This window comes from Schistocerca gregaria, chromosome 3, assembly GCF_023897955.1.
Source record: "Schistocerca gregaria isolate iqSchGreg1 chromosome 3, iqSchGreg1.2, whole genome shotgun sequence".
In the NCBI taxonomy this organism is placed as follows: domain Eukaryota; kingdom Metazoa; phylum Arthropoda; class Insecta; order Orthoptera; family Acrididae; genus Schistocerca; species Schistocerca gregaria.
The window spans coordinates 569,274,851-569,299,875 of NC_064922.1; the positions used below are offsets into that span (position 1 = coordinate 569,274,851).

At 41.4% G+C, this 25,025-nt stretch overlaps 1 protein-coding gene across 1 annotated transcript in view; it reads right to left on the reverse strand.

The window, feature by feature from the left end:
• Positions 1–1,177: 1,177 nt before the first annotated feature.
• LOC126356127 (cholinesterase-like) overlaps positions 1,178–25,025 on the reverse strand; it is a 50,019-nt gene continuing 26,171 nt past the window's right edge. The window contains exons 6-10 of the mRNA XM_050006835.1: positions 16,073–16,223; positions 15,783–15,964; positions 13,252–13,381; positions 5,581–5,713; positions 1,178–1,742 (exon numbers count right to left, since the gene is read on the reverse strand). Of these exons, the coding sequence (XP_049862792.1) occupies positions 1,574–1,742; positions 5,581–5,713; positions 13,252–13,381; positions 15,783–15,964; positions 16,073–16,223 (765 nt within the window). The 3' untranslated portion in view covers positions 1,178–1,573. The remainder of the gene's footprint in view (positions 1,743–5,580; positions 5,714–13,251; positions 13,382–15,782; positions 15,965–16,072; positions 16,224–25,025) is intronic.

Below are 25,025 nucleotides of genomic sequence, written 5' to 3' on the forward strand. Positions count from 1 at the left end.
GTTCCAATGAAGATGCCTGTCATACGAGTGCTCCTGAAAATAAACTCCCCTAGTGAAACCGGTGATATTTACGAAGTCTTCTCCATTCAATACCGACGGTCCACGACGCATCGTCTGCCAGTGGCGTCATTCGGACGCAGTATGGAGGGCATGGAGTCAACACAGCGCTGCGGCCCTTACCAGCTTCTCAGATCTTGCAGCAGGTACATCGCATTCAATCAGATCCTGGGGTGGCATCAGGAATCTCAGTGCCTCCAGTTCCAGTCTTCCCACAACGGAAAAATATCTCGCAGTACAGGATACTTATTCCGGGGGCTGACGCGGGATTCATCTGTGATGACGAAGTCCTTGTATAGATCCAGAAACCAATCCGATTCCTTTGTAAACGTGTCCCAGCGTCTGTCTTATCTTCCTGATCTAGGTTCCCCTGGTATGTCTAAATTATTTAAGTTAATGCAATGACCATTCCTCTGAAGTGAAAACGACCGATTTTAGCATCACTGCTCGCCTAAGCTTCTGAGACGCATCTGATAACTTACCTGTCTAGGAGACGCTAAAATCTCTTCTTGTCCTTTTGGTACATTTAACGTACGAACGAAGTGTTCTTAACTTCATACACATAGCTTGTCGAGAAATCGAATTTCGTGTTTCGTATGCTGTACACAAATGCTTCGGTAACGTAGCTATATTGCATCGTGCAGTCAAGGCCACATATCGGTCATATTTCCAAGCAGTTACTCTTGATCGACGAAAATTTTTGGTGTGAAAATTGTCCCCAATGACTCGTAAATACATTTTGTCACACAATCAAATATGTCAACAATATTACTTGTGCCTGAAATGTTTTAAGGGCATCTGTGTTCACTAGCGTTAATCTCTTCTGTCTCATCTGCAAGAACACGTTATCACTGTACCAGTTTTCCGTTTAACCTTAATGAGAAATACATTTGTCTTGCAGTTGTTTTTCATCTTACAGCTAGGCGCTAACGTTAAGATGATGGGAGGAGGGAAGGAGGTACCAGTGAATGACTCATTACAGTTAGGGCTTAGGGGTGACGGTCTTAGAAAGGTAGGGAACCACTGCTGTAAAGGAATTTCAGGTTTTCATTGGGCAACAGTGACGAAGATCATTGTTGTCCGTTGTCGTGAATTTAACGAAAGAGATATATTTGAAGGTTAAAATGTAGTTTATTTCCGTTTCCGTCTTCTTATTTCATGTACGTACTTTCGCGAACAGCTTAGTGTTTGCACTGTGAAAATCACCTCTCAGTTTATAATTGACAGTTACAGAAATATAACGGGTTAATGATGAAGTAGGTATCGATACGTCCATATATTCATTAAGTGGACCGTGGAATTAATTGCTACGTTTGTTTATAACATTAGTGATATTCCACTGTGTGACACCCTCGAACATTTTTGGAAACAATGAAAACTGAAAATAATATGGAACGTGTCAACCAAATTGAAGCCAAAGATATACCCTTGGACATTTCGAACTGCGTAGTACGTTACATGGTTTGTTCGATACATTGTGTAACTTCCTATTTCCTGTAGTTGAACACGTCTCCCACTAGTATGTGCCAGGGTACGGCAACAGCGGCACATTCTGGTTCCAAAAGTCCATCCGTTCGCTGTCCTTGTTGTGGGCAAGCGAGAAGTTGGCCTCCATCAGCAGGTAGCTGCGGCTGGTCAGGTCATACGGCTCCCAGACCACGGGATCCGCCTCGGGCGTAGGATTCCTGGAAGAGGACAGACAGAACATTGCGTGACATGTTGTGCGTCCTCGACGTTTCCCTTGAGTCTAATAGCTCCTATCTTCACTTCTTACACACCAAGCTGACGCTAAGTTTTACATTAAATATTTCCTGTTGTTTCTGCGAAACTGATGTTGTAGTGTTAAATTTGTTTACACTTGTGCCAATAGCGTTTGTTACAGTAACATACACGGATTAGAGACATCAATATGACCACCATATGTCTCGATGTCAAAGTGCTATAACCACTCGCAGTCGGCAGGTGGAAGCACTAGTAACGGAGGGCACAACAAGTGTGTCTGCGGGAAGCGGACAGGAGTGCCGTCGTTGTCATAGAGCCATTTATCTGCCTCCCAAAAGGGCGTGATCATTGGCTTTCGGGACTAGGCTGGGAGGTTTTTCGGAACGGCTAGGTTTGTAAATTGTTATGTGCCGCCGTGGTTAGAGTGTATCGTGTATGATAAAACGACGCTAGCCAAACCGGCCACACAGGCAGCTGTGGTGCACCACAGGTCATAGATGACAAAAGTGAACGGAAGCTGCGGACATGTGTATGGCCGAACTGACGTGAAATTTTGAGCAACTGACCGTCCAGATGAACCAATGGGCTACCAATAGTGTCTCCTCAATGACCGTTCAGCGAACGTTGCTGTGTATAGCTTTCCGCAGCAGGTGCGTGATTCATGTACCTTTGCTGACCGCCATACATCGGCGTCGAAGGCTGGAATCTGGTGGCCTATACCGCAACTGGACGTCCCCCGAGAGCTGACAGGGGACCTTTTCAGTTGATTCAAGTTTAATGCTTCATTGGACATATGGCTGATGGCATGTACGGCGTTAACCGTCCGAAAGCAAACAGGTTGCATCAATCGTCAGAAGGCTCAAGGCCGGAGGAGGGAGTGTTATGGACTGGTGAACGTTTTTGTGGTACTCCATGGGTGATCACATCATTCTGGAAGGTGTCGTGGTTCAACCCAAGTATGCATCTATCCTTCGGGACCATTTCCACCCACTACAAGCAGTTTGTTCCTTCTCGCCATGATGGCGTCTACTAACAGGACAATTCAACATGTCTCACAGCTTTCACTGTACGTGAGTGGTTCGAAGAGCAGTTTATCCCCTGGCCATTAAACTCCCCAGATTTAGAACCATTAGAGTATATGTGGGATTACCGACTGAGCTGGTAGTGCCATGGATCCTCAACTGAGAAGTCTAGAGCAGGTGGCCACGGCACTGGAGTCGTCATGTCTCCATATCCTTGTCGGTACCTTCCACAACCTCAATCCTTTTCCTGTAGGTCCGCTCGGCAAAAGGTAGTTATTCAGGCATTTGGCTGGTGGTTACCGTACATAATGAGACTTTACAGTATATTTTCTGTAAAAATATCTCATATGTTGTGCAATGGCAACTAGCAACCATACGTTTTTCGTACAGAATACGAATTATAGAAAACCACCAGAATTACAGAAAAATTAAATGGCAGGTCAGGGCAAACAAGAATTAGTTAGCCGCTGGTGACATAACGGTAATACCTCCTCCAGATAATGGCCTGAATTCCGCGAGGTTGGAATTCCGCAAGTCCTTTAGTCTATGCCATGTGCAGTTGAAACCACTCACTGACAATTTGATCTAGCACTATCATTAGTCTTCGAGGATCTTGATTTTTGTCATGATCATTATCATCAGTGTTACTGCATCCATTTGTGAGCCCTGGTCTTCTTTAGCAGATTATTCAATTATTTCCTCTCCAAATCCCAGTTGCGTTATTTCTTAGTTCTCTGTCACACTTTTCTGCCACTTTAGTTTTAGTCGCCTGTGGTGCCGAACAGAAACCACTGGAAACATTCGCTTCGGCTGTGTAGTGGGTCCTAGCAAGGCCAGTTACTTCTGGAGGATGTCGAGTGGATACTGCAAATCTCGAAAAGTATTAGATCACTTTATTAAACTCTGAATAATCTGAAATACGTAACTTGGAAAAAAATCGATGTCCACAGGAATGTTTAAATATTTCATACAACTGAGAAAGATAAACTCAACTCATTGTACTAATGACTACAACTTTCGTTACATTCCTGACTTCTAGTATTGCTCGCGCTTTTCTGTATGAAGAAAGACTATGCTGTCGTCATCGTAAACTATGATTTCAGTCTGCGGCTGAGCCGCACTACCCTGTGACGTAGGTAATATTCCAGCAGCGGTGGCGTATGGAATGTCTGGAGGGCGTGTCTATGGTGACGGTTCTCGTTCGTTGCTGTGTCACACAATGATAGTGCTTACACTGTGGTCTGGTCGTGAGGTACCAACTTTTCCAGGGCCTTCTTCTTGGGGCGACGCAACACTTGCAACCATTGTAGTTCCTTTAGGCATTGCATTGACTATCTTCTTAACCATTGTGTCATTAGCTCTCACTACATGACCAAGCCATTTCAGCCTTTTGAGTTTTATGTCCTTACGCCTGATTCATGACAAAGAATATGTCATTCATAGCTGAGTCTCCTTCTAGAGACACCATTCTTTTCCAGTGGCTCAAGAATATGTATCAAGATATTACTTTTAAATATGTTGCATTTCGCCCGCTGATGGAAGTAGTCCAGGACATTTCCGATAGAGCTAAGAACCGATAATTTAACGTATCATTGGAGATGCTATAGAGTACCTGAGTGTTAGTCAGAAAAGGAATTGTGTGTAGCCTTGTGAGCACTCCTGTTGTTATTTTGGAAATCGGAAGTGACCACAGCGTATTCATAATGAAACTTAATCCTCGAGAATGACTGAAATAAACATTCCGGTTCATACAGACAACAACCTGAATGAATGGTATTAAGTCAATGAACGAAACGCTCCACCACAATTTCACAGAGCCACCTCTGGCCTGAAGTGGACCCTCGCGCTTTGCGCCTTAAACGCGTCATTGGGCCGCTGGTGCACTGGACGGCTTGTATCTTTCAAAAAGACACTCACAGCAGGCCTCGCTACACGCGTGCAGCCAGCTCCTTTGCAGCTGCTGGGCAGTTCCTGTGTTGTTTGGCCAACTGGTGACGTGTAGCTTTACGTGTTAGTGTGAGTGATGGCCTCTTTAACGTGGTACCGACTCTCACTGTCCATTCCTTTCAGCCCCCTTCGCAATATGCGCTCGGTAACTGGTTGAGATGGATCTCCATTCACTGACAGCACCATAGAGTTGGAAACTACTTGTCACTGACAAGGCGCCACATTCGATTCCGCTCGCTGTCAGCTGTAACTTGGGACGACTATTCTCACTCCGGTTTACAAACCTGCCATTGGTGCGTCGTTATTTGCAGACACCGACAAATCAGACAACTTCATTGACGGTATTTTCATAGGTACAATCAGACAAGACAGCTCCTTTCCGTCTTTCTGTCTTATCTTACTGCACAATCCATGATTTCCGTCAGTTGTAGACGTCATGTTACCATCTACATGCGAACACTGGGGTCTAAAAGAGCTCACATACACAGCAGTTTCATAATAAACAATGAAACTGAAAAACAAAATGAGAATAATTGACTTCATAACACAAAACCCATTCATTAAATCCTTCCGCGAGTAATGTGATTAAAGAGTAAAGATTTTGAAATTTAGCTTTATTTAGTAGGAAAGATTTTAGAGGGCAGCCAGTCGTTACTGCGTGAATGATCACCGTTCTTGTGTGGTTGTGGCAAACCACGGAAAAAATAAAACACGAACTGAAGACAAGAACATTGTGCAAGAACAGAATTAACGTGTTACGATCCCAGAAAAACAATACAAGTGCGACAGTATAGAACAGTCCTTACCTCACAGTTGTTTCATAGACACGTACCCGTATTTTGCAAAGTTGTTCCAGAGACGTAACACGTTTCTCCGTACTCGGTCCTCCTCGGACTCAGGATCCAAATTATACTCAGTATCCTTCCGCACAAAGAGAGACGGCAGCTCTCCGCCATGAATGACGCCTGAAAAGTTAGGTTCACTGTACTCTTAACTTTGCTAAAACAGGTATATGCAAAATTCATTGCAAAGTTGTGATAAGTTCTATATAGGCCAGTCAGGCCGGAACTTTAATATCAAATGCAGGGACTACACTAGAAACACTGAACGCAACCCTTCGTCCTTCTTTCAAACACCTACAGATAGAACAACATAACACAGACAATGTAGAAAAAGTAATCCAAATTTTGCATATAACATATAAAGGTCGCTTACTCGTTATTCTGAAGGAGGTCGAAATCTACACACATGCACACAAATATCTACAACAAATACTCAACGAGCAATTAGATCTAAAACACAAACACTATATTGAAAACCTTATTCGAATCATCGATCATGAAAACGGATAAACAACCAAAGACATAAGCTAAGCCAAACCAATAACACATTAAACGATAAAAATAAACAATACGGTAATTAAGGGAAATCGATAAGTAACTGCTCTGATGTAAACTTATAACATCGATCGTTAAACCTCAAACAAAAAAATTGTCACACACAACAAACAAAATTCAGGCCATAACTGCAACAAATATAGCCTATGAAAGCTACGTCATAAAATAGCTTTAAAAGACGTAAAGAAACGCTTGTGCGACTAACCAGCGATGTTATTGGTAAGTTATGAATTCCATAAAGGTATGGTTGTCAATCTCATATATGAAAAGTAGGCTACCATCTGCCCTAGAAAATAGTATATAATAAAACCATTACTTTCAGATCGCCTGATGATGGCAATAGTGCTCAAACAGGGCTATCGTGATAAAATAAACATCTCAAAATAGAAGCAGCTTTTTGGACTTAATTCATAATGTCTTTGCTAAAACAGTATGAGTATACAGAATGACATAGCCATGCATATAAAATTTAATTTCCTGACTCTTTTCTTTTAAGGGCATTAATATGTTAAAGTGCTATGGAAGAATATCCTGCAGAGACGACTACATGCGTTGCCAATAAAAAAATCTGAGAGATCTCGTTTACGTGTCAGTCAAAGTTAACAGTAAGAGCGCAATCTCTAGTAAACTACAGAGTGAATGACTGCTTTGCAGACTGATTAAGGCTTCATACTTACGGTATTATGAATTACATTTTGCAGCAAGGAGCCCCACATGTATTAAAATGCCACACTTTTACAATCTGAAGTAGTTTCCACAACTTTTAATTTTAAGATGCGTTAGAATTTTCGTAATTTTGGCTTTTACATTTGTAATCTCGATAAAAGAAATGAGTACAGCGTAAACAATGTGTCCTTAAACAAAGACAATATCGGTCTTTTTTTCCTTTCCAGTAAGACTAAAAATAGAAATTATTCGTTGGAATTTCAAGAAATGTTACACAAGGCGTCAGGCGCCAATACCATAGTGCAACAAGAGTGGCGCTCTTGCAGAAGAGAGTGCAAGTTCCTGGTTTCTTGCAGACGCCATTTTGCTGTGGTACGGAAAAGATCTGCTTCAGTGTGTCATGGAAATGACGCGGCAACTGAAAAGACCTCCAAATTGAAGTACGGTGGCAGTACGACTCTTGTGCAGAATAACACACAATGTGTTTGTGAAAGTTTGGCAGCATATGGATCAAATCTAATGTCGCGTCCGGCCATCGTGCCAACAATTGACCAACGATGCACTGGCGTGGGTGACGCTACTCGGGAAATCCACATCTTTCACCAAGCTATAACTGTGAATGAATGTCTGGGGACAAAAGAGATTTTACAACGATGAGAACTTTCACACAGTGGTTCTCGCTTGGCTACGCGACCAAGGAGCGGGTTTCTGCCGCCGAGCCATTCAACGATTGGCAGAACATTCCGGCCGGTGTTTACAGAGATGTGGTTGAAAATTAGTGTCATGTATCTGTGACACGTTGAAGTGTAAAACAGCGTTTAATAAAAGTTACTCTGTCTGCCATATTAATGTGTACCTCACTGCTGCTCATCGAGAAAGAAAAGAAACATGGGAGGGAAATTCTGTAAGTCCGAACAGAAAGGCATTGCTGAAGCACACGAATCATCAACACGAGGCGGCGGATAGGCGTACGCATTTCGACACAGTGCGGCGTCAACGCTTCTTTGTGTGAGTGAGTGCAAGCGGGCTCATGGGAAAATTTTAAGACAAGTGCATACCATCCTGCTTTCGCTTCTCTGACAATGTTAGGATAGAAATGCTCAGGACGACGCAGCAACTCACGCCAGGGGTTTCACAAAGCAGCTGAGACACTAAAACAGACTGGTTAAGGAAATGTAGCATAACAGAAGACCACTGGCAACTCGTCAAGAACGGAACCGATTCAGTCGGGACGAATGACATAAAAAAGCAGAGCCTTTCCTCAGCGCTATACGTGCCACACCTCACTAAGCTAGAGACAGTTGATCAGTATGAACGATGTCGTTTATGCCGTTCTAGTTAGATTCTCTGATTATTGTCTATGACGACTTGTATATAGATTGTGCCAGTCATTCTCCTTACACCTTAAGAGATGACCAGTTAGCTGTAGCGACAGAAGACAGAAGATATCATCTGGTAACAACCGCCACTGATGGGTTGTCCAGGGGCCCACAAATATCTCGACAGCCTGGAGCACAAACTGCTCCAGTTCTTGCGTCGCTTGGGGCAGACGGCCTTCCGAACATTCATCCCGAACTCACGGCATCCGACATCGCGTTCCATCTGATGGGACAACTTGGGCAGCTACCTGGGAGGGACAAAGTACTCCCAGAGTAGCATGTCACACACTACACACGCGCGCCGTAGTCAGAACTATCTACGCTCAGAGCTTTTGGCGGTGCGTGCCTTCCACGCCACAGGCGGTCACCCGCTTGTAACCCGCTTACTAGAAGTCACTGCACTCAGCATTGGGCTGATGCAGCGAGATACAGCGTCTTGTGACAGCTGTTGGGTTCAGCAGATTCTTCACCGGCTTGATAAGTAAACAACAACCGCCGAAGATACTGCAGCATGTTGTATACGGAGAAATAAATGAAGTAATATTTAATTCTGTTTACACACCCCTTACAATTCACAACCTGTTGTTACCTTCATCCATTTTTCTGTTTTATTTTAATCACCTTATAGTATTTGTTGATGTAGATCATCTGCTGCTAGCAATTTTAATAGTGTGTGTTTCACATTTTCGTGTGTACTGTGTAATATATATTTCTATTTGGGCCAGCAACTAATAATTTAACCGTGTTCATAATCTTTCAGTTATTTTGTGTTTCGTAGTGATTTATATTGAAACTTTATATTGATTTTACATTCTTCCACTTAAAGTGTCGAAACTTTCTGATGTTATAATATTATTATATTATGTAAGAAAATTCTCTTCAGAAAACAATGAAATTGTTGGACATCTTAAGGGGCCAGTAATGATCTTCTGGAGATGAAATATTGAGTACTCCTGATAGACATGTATGAAAGTACATATACATCTGTGTCATAATCATCATCATTTCACCCCCATCGACGCGCAAGTCTCTGAAGTGGCGTCAAATCTATATAATAGCACCCGGCGAACGGTCTACCCGACACGAGGTGCTAGTCACATGACATTTTATTTACATCGCATAATCTAGCGGTAGCGTCTTTGATTACTAATCTAAATGTTCTCGGTCCCGTGTTCGAACCCCGCCACCCAAATTCTGCCAACGGCCTTGTCAAAGAAGGCGGAGGAGCAGACAGAGGTTCAGGATACTCTTTTGCCCTTGGTGTGGAGAACTGCCCCTAAATACGGAAGAATCAACAGTGATCAGCAGAAGGAGGACGCAGAAGGCAATGAAACCACTGCATTAAATATACGCAACCTTTATCTTGAAGGACATGTGGCCTGTAATTGGCAAAAGATTCCGGAGTAGCCCGACATTCGGGTTTCCGGGAAGTGACTTCCAAGAGGGAGGTAAGCATGAACAAAAGATTGAATAGTCAACAAAAGGACAACGTTCTGCAAGCTGGGGCGTCGAATGTCAAAAGTATGATACTAGAAGGGAACTTAGAAAATATGAAAAGGAAATGCATAGGCCCAGTCTAGATATAGTGGGAGCACTGAAGTGAAATGCAAAGAAGACAAGGTTTTCTCATCGGATCAATATAGGGTAATGTCAACAGCAGCAGAAAATGGAATAATGGGAGTAGAGTCAGTTATGAATAGGAAGGTAGAACGGGAAGTGTGTTACTGTGAACAGTTCAGCGACAGGTTTGCTCTCACTAGAACCGACAGCAGATCAGCGCCTACGATGATAGTTCAGGTATAAATGCCGACGTCGCAAGCTGAAAATTAAGTGATAGAAAAAAATATATGAGAGTACTGAACGGTTAATGTACTACATAAAGGGAGAGGTAGATCTATAAGACATAGGGGAATGGAATGCGGTTGTAGGGGAAGAAATAGAAGAAAGGGTTGCAGGTTCTGCAATAAATATCAGCTAGCTAGTAATAGCGAATACTCTGTTTAAGAATCAGAAGAAGACCATGAGATACGGGAAGATTTGAGTTACATTTCGTCATGGTAAGGCAGAGATTCCGGAATAAGATAGTGGATTGTCAGGCGTACTAGAGAGCAGATCTAGACTCAAATCACAATTTACTAGTAATGAGGAGTAGGCTGAAGTTTAAGAGGCTAATCAGGAAGAATCAATAGGCAAAAAAGTGGGACACAGAACTACTAAGGATAGAAGAGGTACCCTTGAGGTTCTCGAAGGACGTAGATACTACGATAATGAATAACTCAGCAGGCAGGCAGGAATAGACATTTCCAAGAAGGGCAATCACAGAAACTGGAAAGAAAATGGAGGTACGAAGAAGGGATCTGCTTAGAAGTCATTGGCATCACAACAAATACTTCAGTTGTTCGAAGAAATGAGGAAGTACAAAAATGTTCCGGGAGACTCCGGAATACAGAAATACAAGTCACTTAAGAATGAAGTAAATAAGTCTTGGGACGATAAAGCGAAACGGCTGCACGAAAAACGTGAAGATATCGAAAACGAAATTATGGTCGGAAGGACAGCTTCTGCATGTAGGAAAATCAAAACAACCTTCGGAGGAATTACGGGCAAAGGCTGTTGCATTAAGAATGGGAATTTTGCTGTTAAATGGACAGGAGAAAGCGGATACGGGGAGTACACTGAAGACATTTGTGAGGGGGAAGACTTGTCTGGTGTGATAGTAGAAGAAACAGGAGTCGATATAAAAGTGATAGGGGATCCTGAATTAAAATCAGAAGAGAGCTATGGAGAACTTTAGATCAAACAAGGCAGAAGTTTTAGATTATATTCCATAAGAATATCTGAAATTGTATTGGAAAGTGGCGACAAAACGACTACTCACGTCGGTATTTGATATGCATGAGTCCGGCGATACACCATCTGACTTTCATAATTCTGAAGACTGCAAGAGCAGATAAGTACGTGTATTATCCAATCAGCTTAACAGCTCATGTATCCACGTTGTTGAAAAGATTAATATTCAGAAGAATGGAAAAGAAAATTGAGGACTTCTCATTTGACAATCAGTTTTGCTTTAGGCGAGGTAAAGGAACCACAGAGTCTGTTCTGACGTTGAAGTTGATAATGGAAGCAAGACTAAAGAACATTCAGCACACCTTCATAGGATTTGGCTACCTGGTAGAAGCGTACGACAATTGCAAATGGTGCAAGATGTTCGAAACTTTGAGGAAAAGTGGAGTAAGCTTTAGGTCTCAACGGGAATTAAAAGAGTTGAAAACCAAGAACGTTGTCCTCGGATTGAAAAGGGTGTAAGATAGGGATGTGATCTTTCGTCTCTACTGTTCAGTCTATACATCGAAGAAGCAGTACTGGAAATAGAAGCAATGTTCAAGAGTGGAGTTAAAATTCAAGGTGGAAGGATATCAATGACAAGTTTCACTGGAGACATTACTATCCTCAGTGAAAATAAAGAAGAATTACTGGATCTGCTGAATGGAATGTACAGCGTAGTGCGTACACGATGTGGATTGAGAGTAAATCGAAGAAGGCGAAAGTAACGAGAACCAGCAGAAATGAGAACAGCGAGAAATTTGACATTAGGATTGATGATTACGAAGTAGATGAAGTTAAGAAATTTTGCTACGTAGGCAGCGAAATGAATCACGGAGCGAGGAGTACACTTCAAAAGCAGATTAGCACTGGGAAAAAGGGCATACGTGGCCAAGAGAAGTCTATTAGTGTCAAACAAAGGCCTTAATATAAGGAAGAAATTTCTGAGAATGTATGTTTGGAGCATAGTACTGTGTGCTACGAAGCATGGACTGGGGGAAAACCGGAACTAAATAGAAATGAAGCGTTTGAGATGTGGTGTTACAGACTAATTTTGGAAATGAGGTGGGCTGATAAGATAAGGAATGAGGAGGTTCCGCGCAGAATCGGAGAGGAAAGGAATATATGGAAAACACTGACAAGAAAAGGGGTCAGAATGATTGGGTATCTGTTAAGAAATCGGGGAATAATTTCCTTGGAACTAGAGCGAGCTGTAGACAGTAAAAACTGTAGTAGAAGAGAGAATAGAATACATCCAGAAAATATTGACGACGTAAGTTTCAAGTGCTTGTCTGAGATGAAGAGATTTGCACAAGAGGAAATCGTGCCATATGAAATCAGCTAGAAGAGTAATGACTCAAAAACAAAATCCTAAATAAGACAGCAAATCAGTAAGCCAGAAATCTCACAAGCCATACTGACTGACTTTGCATAAGTTCCCTTGGGTTGCTCTAAATTACTGCTGACGTTAGGTGATAATTTCCTGATTTTTCTAGAAAGTGGGAAGTAAAAGAAGATAAATGGAAGAAGGAAAGAAGAAATGTTAGAGTATACACGGTGCAGAACCATAGTTAACACAAGGATGGGGAAGAAATCAGATGTGTCCTCTTCCGAGGACCGAACCCGAAATTCACCTTAATCAATTCAGGAAAATGTTCCAGGGGGAATTTCAACAGCTCTAAGATCACAATTGGAGAGTCTTAAGCGCTGCACCACGTTTAAAGCTGTCCCAACTGAGAGAAAAAGTTAAAGTCTCTGTCTCCGAGTACAGCAAAATGTAAAGAAAACCTTTCCTGTCTCCGATTAAATCTGATAACGTGACGGTTAGCTTCCTTCTTAAATAGGTAAATGTATTTTCGTTAAACAACCTCACCTTCTGGGACATGTAGACCAAAGAAGTAACTTACAATTATGGGTAAGTGTGACTTTATGCAAAAATAGATGTTTCAGCTAGAGTCATAAAGATTTATATTGCGTATTTACCAATATTTACTTACGGACGAAATAAAAATTTGGAAATATGTAGTAAGGACTATGGGACCAAACTGCTAAGGTCATCGTCGTAGGCTTACGCATTACTTAATCTAACTTAATTAACTCACGCTAAGGACAACAACACACATGCACCCATGCCCGAAGGAGGACTCCAACCTCCGACGGCGGGGGTGGGGGGGAAGCGGCGCGAACAAATAATCGGTGGTCGGTAAGATATCATGCCAAGTGTCATTCACTTACCCCATTCATTTGTAGGGACGTTAGGCCCAGGATAGTCGAATTTGTAGTAATACACTGGCACGTCAGTCAGCTGGGCCAGTTTCCTGACGAAGGAATCGGTCGGCTCGAAGAAGGTGATGTCTTCATTCAGCTGTTTTAGTAAGACAATCTTGATACGGAACTGTCCACAAATGTTTACCAAATGAGGCTAAGTTTACGAAATACTAAGTAAGTAAATCATTTAGAAGCGAAGAATCAATTGTACGCAACATCTGATGCATTTAGCAACTGCTACCATCTTAAAATAATCTTGACTTGATAATAGTTTACAAAAAATATATCTGTTGCTTTGTCGTTTTGTGTATTTAACTTATCTACGAAGACTAAGGTGTTTAGCACGCTGGCTGAGAGTAAATGGGCAATTTAGAGTTGACAATGCGTGATTATTTCTATATACACAGTGGAAAATATTGCATCACCAAAAATTAATTAACGTAGAATAATGAAATTTTGGGAAACATTTAAGTGATTAACGTTGCAACATAGATTACTGTAAGCGCGAGATAATCCATTGCAAATGCGGAATGCTGGCACATTAATAACCGGTGTAACCGCCAGAATGTTAAATGCAAGCATGCACAGGTGCACACGTTGTGTTGCGCCGGTTCTGGGTGTAAGCTTGGGGAATGGAGTTCCATGCCTGAGGTAGTTAGTCGATCAATACAGGGACGGTTAATGCTATTCATGGATGAGGCTGGAGCTAGAGGCCGATGATGGTGACACATGCTCGATTGGTGGCAGACGAGGTGCTCGAGTAGGCCAAGGCAACATGTTGACATTCAGTAGAGCATCTCGGGTTACGACAGCTGTGTGTGGGCGAGCGTTATATTGTTGGAAAACATCCCTGAATGCAGTTCGTGAATGGTGGCACAACTTTTTGAATCAACAGACTGACGTATAAATTTGCAGTCAATATGCGTAAGATAACCACGAGAGTGTTACTGCTGCCAGACGAAATCACACCCCAGACCATAACGCCATGTTCAGGTCCACTTCATCTCACTGGTATTTTCAGTAACAATCCTTCTAAACTGTGTGATAATTGAGGCACAATGGTTCTGGCAGTGCAAGCAGTTGATGACAAAACTAAAAACTGAGCAGGTGCGTTGAGGGATTCGAGCTTCAGAGGAAAACAAAATGGGGCTCAAAAATCTCTGAAGGCGGAGCTTAAAAGCATGAGCTAATCACAGAGCCCTATATAAATGTTGCATACTGAATGACTGGTTATTGTAACTAATGTGGCATAATCTGTGGTGAACCCCCTTTGGAGGTTGCAATGTGAATAGTGCAAGATGACTATACTAAATACTTGTGGTTCCTGACATCTAGCTAAAGGTCAGTGTATTAACACTGAAATGCTGAGAAAGTTGATTATGGTGTACGGCTTGAAATTTCTGGAGCAGAGCCACCAGTTACCTACATTCTCTATTAAGAATGCTGTGATACTCCATGGTGCCTGAAACAAGTGGGAGACGTTACGTCTGGTAAAAATTCATTCATATTAGATCAAATTTTACGTTATGCTTGTCAGCACTCCATGTGACAAACTGCTAGTGTACATACTGTGAGGCTTCCATTAGAAATACAAAGACTGATTATATACTTGAAGATCGCACATTCCGTACAGCATTCTCAGTCATGGCAACAGTAACTTCATCAACAATTTGTGATGCAGTAATCAGTTATCCCAAACCGCCAGTCACTCGAACTTCCGAATCATGTTCTTCAACGCCGGCGCGGGAAGAGAAATTCTCTGCATTCCTTTAATTCGCCGATACTTACGAAGAGAAGCTACGCTATTGCCGTTGTTTTAAGCTTTATGGGCTAAGCGCTGGTCACCTATGTTGACTGACTGCTGCTGTAAAACACATTGATGCTTGTGTTGCAACCCTACGTCGCCGTATCAATACCGGCGTCTAACGGAGAGTCAATCCACTGTCACTACCAACAACGCAAATCCTACAGCACAGGGCATGAATATAATTCCTACAAAGATGGGTACCCATAAGATAAAAAATTTTCCGTGTACACTGGCTCAAGTAGAGAAAGGTTGGTTATAACTATCTTGTATATGTTGTGTAATTATTATAGCACTTAAAAAGAGAACCACCCTCTCGGGTTTTCTTTTAGTATGCTCATTTTGAGCCGCAAGGGCGATCTGTGATAACAGACCATAGAAGGTAAACTTCTTTTCCAAAATCGCTAATAACTACCCTCGCTCTCGATAACCGATTTCGGTAATCGGCGTTACGATGTTCAGATCTCAACAGACATGTTAAGAAATATGCAGTATCTTGTCTATTGAGACCTGAAGATGGTAACATTGATTACCGAAAACGGTTATCAAGAATGAGGGTTGTTATTAGCTATCTTGGGAAGGAAGTTTAGCTTCTCATAATGGGTTGGATGTTCTGCAACCAAATCGTTAATTTTATTGTCACCGTGCTACAGTTATCACACAGTAGGCAAAAAGCAAACAAGTATTGACTTACCTGGACTAATGGCTCCGGGTTTTCTGCAGAAATACTTTCGTTGCCAAAATAAAAGTTTGTAATCCTCAAGGCAGCTTCCGCCTGATCTTCGGTTGTCGGTAGGTGAAGACAGGGACCCACAACTTGTTCAAACTGTTCGTTCAAGTTGGTGATCACCGCTGATTGACTGAGGATGCTGAAACCTAAAGACACAGAATACGATCTAATATGCGTTTGCTTCAGGAAGTAGAAAACGCTAAATTTTCCGTATATCCTCCATTTGTGCTAACGCATAATCATTTCACACTCACCGAGTTCAGCGGAAGTGACACCGATCATGAGAGGCACTTTCAGAAAACGGCCCTCGTTCAAAATTGAAATGGGAGATTCAGTAAGGAACGCGCTCTGTGTTGGAGGTTCTATATTGGGAGACCATACGATGTTTGACATATACAACTTTTCCTGCAAAGATAGAAAAAGATATAAAAATTACTACTTTTCTCAGAATAGCGTCTAGCGGTTAGAACAGAACTAGGGATACAATTACATTGTGATTTGTTATAAAGAGATGGTAATTATAACCTGAATTATATTTCTGCTGCTTAACCCATCAACAGACTCTCAATATAAGGGTTATTTAATTTCTCGAACGTAAAAACTTAGCACAGAAGGAGCTGCTCACTTCCGAGGTATGATACAAATAAATGAAATTTACAATGAATCCTCGATAACTTTCAAATAAAGCTGTTGCACAAGAAAGTATCTCTGTATACACAAAGGTAGCCAGTTAAGATGGTCAACAACGTAACGAAAGATATTATAGCATATGTAAAACAAAATATTAAGAGACAAATAAATTGAAATCAGGATACATTGAAAAACTGAAAGACGATTTTTGAAGGTCACAATGAATTTACGCTCTGCAACAAAGTGTGCGCTGCTTTGAAACTTTATGGGAGTTTGTCCCTTCCATGAGTGCAGATGACGAAAATATCACCCACATAATGGAAAAAACACATCTGTTTTCTTTTGGATGACGCCAGAGACTCCTCTTAGAACTGTGATCGACCAGGAGTCGAACTTGGTACTGGAAATTCCGCAGAAGTTTCAGATCATGGAACACTCCACTAAAGAGTGAAATGGAAGCAGTCTCCTAGGCTGTGGCTAAGCCGTTGCTCCCACAATAACATTTCCACCGGGAGTGCTAGTGCCAGAAGCTACTGTCTGAAGTAACACTGTCAAGCCAGGTCGTGAGGCGTGCTTGTATACTGTAGCTCAGTCGCTGGAGGAAAAGGTGAAGGGCCCAGTTTCTAATAGTGATGCGACCCATGGTTTTAATCTGGCAGAAAGTTTAAAATTAGGAGCGCATTGCACCTGCGTGCAACAATGAATGAAAAACTTCAACTGACGCTGACAGACTAGAAATTTTGTATCACAAAACTGAGAGTTAATAGCCTAAAATAGATAAATTTATGTATGATGTGTATGGAGTACCTCCAAATGGAAACAGATGTCTTTTTTCCTTTATTGGATGTCACTTTCGCCATCTGGACCCATGGAACGAAAACTCCTTGGCTTCCTCACAGCTTTGAGCTCCATACATCGCAAGATTAAATTCACTGTTAAGACCGAAGCAGAAGGAAGATTACCTTTGTTGGACGTCATGGGCAAGAGAAGCGGTCTTGGCACCTTGGGCCTTGGTGGTTACCGGAAGAAAACGCACACTGACCTGCATTTACGTGCAACCGTTTGCCACCACTCTTGGCAGAGAAATGGGATCCAAATATAATAGTACACACGCACCACCTCAGACCAAGAGAGTTTGTGCCAGGAGCTGGAAAACATCATAACTGTGATTTGGAAAGAAGGGAATGTCCAGAATAGCTGATAAGCCGAGTTGTCAGACCCACCACGACGATAAAACCTGTGGAGAAGGAAAAAGTCACAGGGAAAGAGGCAGCCACTTCCTTTGTATTCTACATTGGCGCACTGTCGGGAAATATCGGACGCATACTGAAGAAGCAGAGCGTAAACGCTCCCTTTTGTCCCCGCAATAGAACGCAAGCATTATTGGAAAGCACCAAAGACGATCTCCGTTTGCGGAAGGTGAGAGTGTACCTGATTCCGTGTCAATGTGGAAAGGCATATATTAGACAGACAATAGGCACGGTCGAAAATCGTTGCCGGGATCACCAGAGGTACAGTCGATTGGCGAATTCCAAGAAGTCAGCGGCCGCAAGGCACTCTTTTTCCCAGAATCACGCGATGGAACGTACCAGGATCTTGGCAAAGGCATCCTAATACTTGGACAACATCGTTAGAGAGGCAATAGCAGATCGGTCGAGAGACAATTTCATCAACCGATATTGCGGCTATAACCTTCCGCATTGGACATTATGAACCGGCAATTCACCCGTGGGTCTTCGATCAGATAAATAAAAGTTTTGCTGTGGACTTTAGAAAATTAGTTGGTTTACTTCACAATTTCAGTTTAATCCTTCCGGTTATCAGCAAGTGGCACCGCAAGAGCTGAAAAATATACAAAACTTTAAGCACAGGCTGTATATACAGAGACGCACGAACAAGCCATCAGACAGTGGTACGTTACAAAAATTATGATTATAACATTACTTCAGCTCATGTTAAACGTCAGAAAATGCTGCGTAACAAGTTATATAAGGGTTCTTGACAGTTTATATTCAACTGCAACTTTGATTCATGATAACGAATGAGAATAAAATGCACGCCCATATATTTTATATTAGTAATTTCATTTTATCTTCAGAGTGTACCTTGTATTATACAATTTATTGCAATATCACTTCATAAGATGTAATTCCTCTTCACATTTCTCTCAATAACGTTTTAAGCACCCTGGAATTGTATTACTACAAGAATACAATATTTACATAGTTGTATTAAATTTCTCATATTAGAATTTAGTAAAAAGACGCATCATGTACGTACAGGGTGGCAGCCTCTTATGAATTTCCTTATTTTGTTGTGCTACACTATAGGCTGTGTCACGGAGAAGCATATTGTGCATTCAGAATATTTTCATTTGTTTCAATGTAGCTGCAAAGAAATTGATATGTAAGATTACTGTTGACACGTTCTGCATGAGCACACAAGACAATGTAAGGCTCTTGGGACAGATAACATACGTATTTTCAAACCATTCTGTTATAAATAAATCTTTCAATCCTGTTCCATTGTACCTTACAACTACACTATCACATAGTTGTCACGATATGTAAAATGGTGTCATGACACGAAAGATAATTGCTACTGCTGGACTGTATTATCTCTGAGAAGTTTGCAGAAAATATGACTTGTGAATGTATTTTCGCTCCAGTGGCCTCAGTTCACATGTGAACAGTGTGCTAGAACATCGATTAATACCGATTTGTGTGAAGGATTTTAACACTGGTAACAGTTCATGTAATTTACTTAATTTCACGATGTACAGAGCTTCGTTTTTGGTCGATACTGTTTTCCTACACTGAAGAGACTGAGCTCCGGCCATGACATGTGCATCATTCCCCACGTGGATCCTCTACAGTCTCTTCACATTCCCACCCCTCCTTCTCCACATGGAACGTCGCCTCTGAAGCTCATATACTACTACTCGAACTAGGATATAATTACTCAACTGTCACCACACTTATCACCACCGTGTTGTGGTGTCGCGCCTCTACAGACACGTCCCGCCGTCTCTGCACCTATACACACTCCATACCCTATCCCAATGCAATTTCAACACCAACCCCTTCTTCCGGGCAATGAAATACGCTACGGTATTTACCCATCCTAGCAACCATAGGTTTTCCCCCTATATCTACTCCACATGAGGGCTGCCCCTCTGTCTTCTTCTTCATTCCACTTCCTCCCTTGCTGTGCGCATTCCACTATCCTACCTACACTCCAGATTCATTCTTCCTTCCGTCTTTCCCTATATCCACCTTTCCGCCCACCGCCTTTCTCTATAGATCACACACCACCCAGCGGCTCCTAAATTTATGGCCACAATCATCCAAATGTTTAAACTCTTCTTCTCCTGGCGTAGGGCCTATAGCTCTTTCGTGAAAGTGCAATGATTCATTTTAACGAATGTTGTTATTTTCATTTTTCTCTTTAGATGTTCAGTCTTGTCTTGTTATCTTTATGTGTTTCAGACGTTTTATTTTACTTTTAACACTTTAAACTAAGAAAACCACTTCTTATATTTGTAATCACCGCTATATTGCATGTAAAAATTTTGCAATGTTTTGCGTCCATATATGAGTTTCGTCATGTCTTCATCAACTATTGTAAATCTTCTACGGAGAATAGTGAGATATTGTACCTCCGGCAGCCCATGTCCCCCCATATGGAATAAAATTAACGAAAAAAAGATTACATGTAAAGAAGTCGGAACATTCGAGAAGTTTGACATGTGCTCAAGCAAAATGTAAGTAACGTTATTTTCACAATTTTTTAACGTGATACTGTCTGATGGTATTATAGGATGCCTATTTTTTGATGATGTTATTGGATGTGTTAATTTTTGTAAAGGCGAATGACATTTTGAAGAATTACGGTCCGAGAAACAGTTGGTAGGCAATAATAACTGTGTCAGCGATGGCTGCACTGTGGAGTCGTAGATTATTTTACAGTCAGTAGTGGATAGTTGCGGTGTGCAGCAGGCGAGATTATCTTTGAGTGCGCAGTGCAGTGCATGGACGGTCTTTTTGAACTATGTGAGTTGCAGATTTATTACGAGGAGCAATTATGACTCATGACAATGGTTGGACTGCATACGGACGGAAAAATGTTTTGAAATGAAGCACAGAGTATTATTTGATGAGGTTTTTTTTTGTAATTATTCTATTGACTTATCTTCCTAGTTAACTTACTGTACCATAGAAGTTATTAGATGAAATGAATTTTCATACTGCCGGCCGCGGTGGTCTCGCGGTTCTAGGCGCGCAGTCCGGAACCGTGCGACTGCTACGGTCGCAGGTTCGAATCGTGCTTCGGGCATGGATGTGTGTGACGTCCTTAGCTTAGTTAGGTTTAAATAGTTCTAAGTTCTAGGGGACTAATGACCACAGCAGTTGAGTCCCATAGTGCTCAGAGCTATTTGAACCATTTTTGAATTTTCATACTAGGGTCTATAATTGTTTCCCTTGATAAGTTCCTTCCTAACTGAAATTTTGGAAATTAAGTGTTGAGTAATTTGTTTCATTGGCATTCTGTGTCAATATTATGAACCCAATTTCCTAGACCAACTGTAGTTAGCAGTATTTTTTAGCTACTGCGAAGTCTTGTTGTTGCAGTTTCTGCCAGTACCTCATTTTGCTGGCGATATTGATGATACATGATCGTTTAGTTTCCTTTGTGCAATGTTGATTCTGTCAGTTTCACTATTTTACCAGAGCCATGTGTCAGTGTAGAAACTTTCGTGTCTTTAAGGTTACATTCTTATACAAGTGGAGATTACATTTTTCTTCTCTTCAGTTACCTTTTTTTTCAAACAATTCCGACTGTCCAGGTCTACTGAGTGTGAAGTTACGTGTTTGCTTATTTATTTGCTTATGATGATGCCCCTCCCCCCATGAACCATGGACCTTGCCGTTGGTGGGGAGGCTTGGGTGCCTCAGCGATACAGATGGCCGTACCGTAGGTGCAACCACAACGGAGGGGTATCTGTTGAGAGGCCAGACAAACGTGTGGTTCCTGAAGAGGGGCAGCAGCCTTTTCAGTAGTTGCAGGGGCAACAGTCTGGATGATTGACTGATCTGGCCTTGTAACATTAACCAAAACGGCCTTGCTCTGCTGGTACTGAGAACGGCTGAAAACAAGGGGAAACTACAGCCGTAATCTTTCCCGAGGGCATGCAGCTCTACTGTATGATTAAATGATGATGGCGTCCTCTTGGGTAAAATATTCCGGACTACAGGGTTATAAACACAAAATCTAATAGGGGTAATGCACGAGTAGGTTTAATAATGAATAAAAAATAGGAGTGCGGGTAAGCTACTACAAACAGCATAGTGAACGCATTATTGTGGCCAAGATAGACACAAAGCCCACGCCTACTACAGTAGTACAAGTTTATATGCCAACTAGCTCTGCAGATGATGAAGAAATTGAGGAAATCTATGATGAGATTAAAGAAATTATTCAGGTAGTGAAGGGAGACGAAAATTTAATAGTCATGGGTGACTGGAATTCGTCAGTAGGAAAAGGGAGAGAAGGAAACATAGTACGTGAATATGGATTGGGGGGAAGAAATGAAAGAGGAAGCCGTCTGGTAGAATTCTGCACAGAGCATAACTTAACCATAGCTAATACTTGGTTCAAGAATCATGAAAGAAGGTTGTATACATGGAAGAATCCTGGAGATACTAAAAGGTATCAGATATATTATATAATGGTAAGACAGAAATTTAGGAATCAGGTTTTAAATTGTAAGACATTTCCAGGGGCAGATGTGGACCCTGACCACAATCTATTGGTTATGAACTGTAGATTAAAACTGAAGAAACTACAAAAAGGTGCTAATTTAAGGAGATGTTACCTGGATAAACTGAAAGAACCAGAGGTTGTAGAGAGTTTCAGGAAGAGCATAAGGGAACAATTGACAGGAATGGAGGAAAGAAATACAGTAGAAGAAGATTGAGTAGCTTTGAGGGATGAAGTAGTGAAGTAGGTAAAAAGACGAGGGCTAATAGAGATCCTTGGGTAACAGAAGAAGTATTGAATTTAATTGATGAAAGGAGAAAATATAAAAATGCAGTAAATGAAGCAGGCAAAAAGGAATACAAACGTCTCAAAAATGATGTCGACAGGAAGTGCAAAATGGCTAAGCAGGGATGGCTAGAGGACCAATGTCAGAATGTAGAAGCTCATCTCACTTGGGGGTAATATAGATACTGCCTACAGGAAAATTAAAGAGACCTTTGGAGAAAAGAGAGTCACTTGTATGAATATCAAGAGCTCAGATGGAAGCCCAGTTCTAAGCAAAGAATGGAAGGCAGAAAGGTGGAAGGAGTATATAGAAGGTTTATACAAAGGCTATGTACTGGAAATGGAAGAGGATGCAGATGAAGATGAAATGGGAGATACAATACTGCGGGAAGAGTTTGACAGAGCACTGAAAGACCTGAGTGGAAACAAGGCCCCGGGAGTAGACAACATTCCATTAGAACTACTGACGACTTTGGGAGGGCCAGTCATGAGAAAACTCTTCCATCTGGTGAGCAAGATTTATGAGACAGGCGAAATACCCTCAGACTTCAAGAAGAATATAATAATTCCAATCCCAAAGAAAGCAGGTGTTGACAGATGTAAAAAATACCGAACTATCAGTTTAATAAGTCACAGCTGCAAAATACTAACACGAATTATTTACAGACGAATGGAAAAACTAGTAGAAGCCGACCTCGGAGAAGATCAGTTTGGATTCCGTAGAAATACTGGAACACGTGAGGCAATACTGACCTTGCGCCTTATCTTAGAAGAAAGATTAAGAAAAGGCAAACCTAAGTTTCTAGCATTTGTAGACTTAGATAAAGCTTTTGACAATGTTGACTGGAATTCTCTCTTTCAAATTCTAAAGGTGGCAGGGGTAAAATACAGGGAGCGAAAGGCTATTTACAATTTGTACAGAAACCAGATGGCAGTTATAAGAGTCGAGGGACATGAAAGGGAAGCAGTGGTTGGGAAGGGAGTGAGACAGGGTTGTAGCCTCTCCCCGATGTTATTCAATCTGTATATTGAGCAAGCAGTAAAGAAAACAAAAGAAAAATTTGGAGTAGGTATTAAAATTCACGGAGAAGAAATAAAAACTTTGAGGTTCGCCGATGACATTGTAATTCTGTCAGAGACAGCAAAGGACTTGGAAGAGCTGTTGAACGGAATGGACAGTGTCTTAAAATGAGGATATAAGATGAACATCAACAAAAGCAAAACGAGGATAATGGAATGTTGTCATATTATATCGGGTGATGCTAAGGGAATTAGATTAGGAAATGAGACACTTAAAGTAGTAAAGGCGTTTTGCTATTTAGGGAGTAAAATAACTGATGATGGTCGAAGTAGAGAGGATATAAAATGTAGGCTGGCAATGGCAAGGAAAGCGTTTCTGAAGAAGAGAAATTTGTTAACATCGAGTATAGATTTAATGGTCAGTAAGTCGTTTCTTAAAGGATTTGTATGGAGTGTAGCCATGTATGGAAATGAAACACGGACAATAACTAGTTTGGACAAGAAGGGAATAGAAGCTTTCGAAATGTGGTGCTACAGAAGAATGCTGAAGATTAGATGGGTAGATCACATAACTAATGAGGAATTATTGAATAGAATTGGGGAGAAGAGGAGTTTGTGTCACAACTTGACAAAAAGAAGGGACCGGTTGGTAGGACGTGTTTTAAGGTATCAAGGGATCACAAATTTAGCATTGGAGGGCCGCGTGGAGGGTAAAAATCGTAGAGGGAGATCAAGAGATGAATACACTAAGCAGATTCAGAAGGATGTAGGTTGCAGCAAATACTGGGAGATGAAGAAGCTTGCACAGGATGCAGTAGCATGGAGAGCTGCATCAAACCAGTCTGAGGACTGAAGACCACAACAACAACACATGATGATGCCGGTTTTCACACACACAGGATTCTTTTCAACTTCATGGAAGTGATGCGGCTTGGAGCTCAGTAGCACATTCATGTGGTCATTTCACATTCCCAGGTTTGTATTTACGATAACACGCGAACAAGTAAATGCTACTCACATACAACATATTTGTGAGACTCTGTAATATACGTCCTGCGCTTCTTTCTCCTGTATTTTTTAGCTTTTTCAGTTCTACATAATAATGGTCCAAAGGCTGAAATTGCAATAGTGAAGTGAAATAAATAATTTAACAGCGAACATGATGTTGTTGTATTACAGTAACATACCAGTAATGAAAAATGTTTTCTTAGTTAGTGTCCAACCATTCATAATTCTATCAGCTGTCCAGGAAGGATGGGCTGTGTTTTCAACGGAAATTTCATCTGTTTCTTATTACGAAGAGAGAATACCAAAAAGAAGTGTCGACAGTTGCAATTCATGTTTCCACCATTTACGTTTGAACTAGGAAAATCAGTTTTGGTATATGATGACGCGACTCAGCGAAGCATCTTCAAACATAGTAAAGTCGGTTGCTTACTACAGTGTTGTGTTTTGTCTAATAAAACGGACGGAGGGGCGCACGCTGTTTGAATTTATCAGTTATCAGTTTAG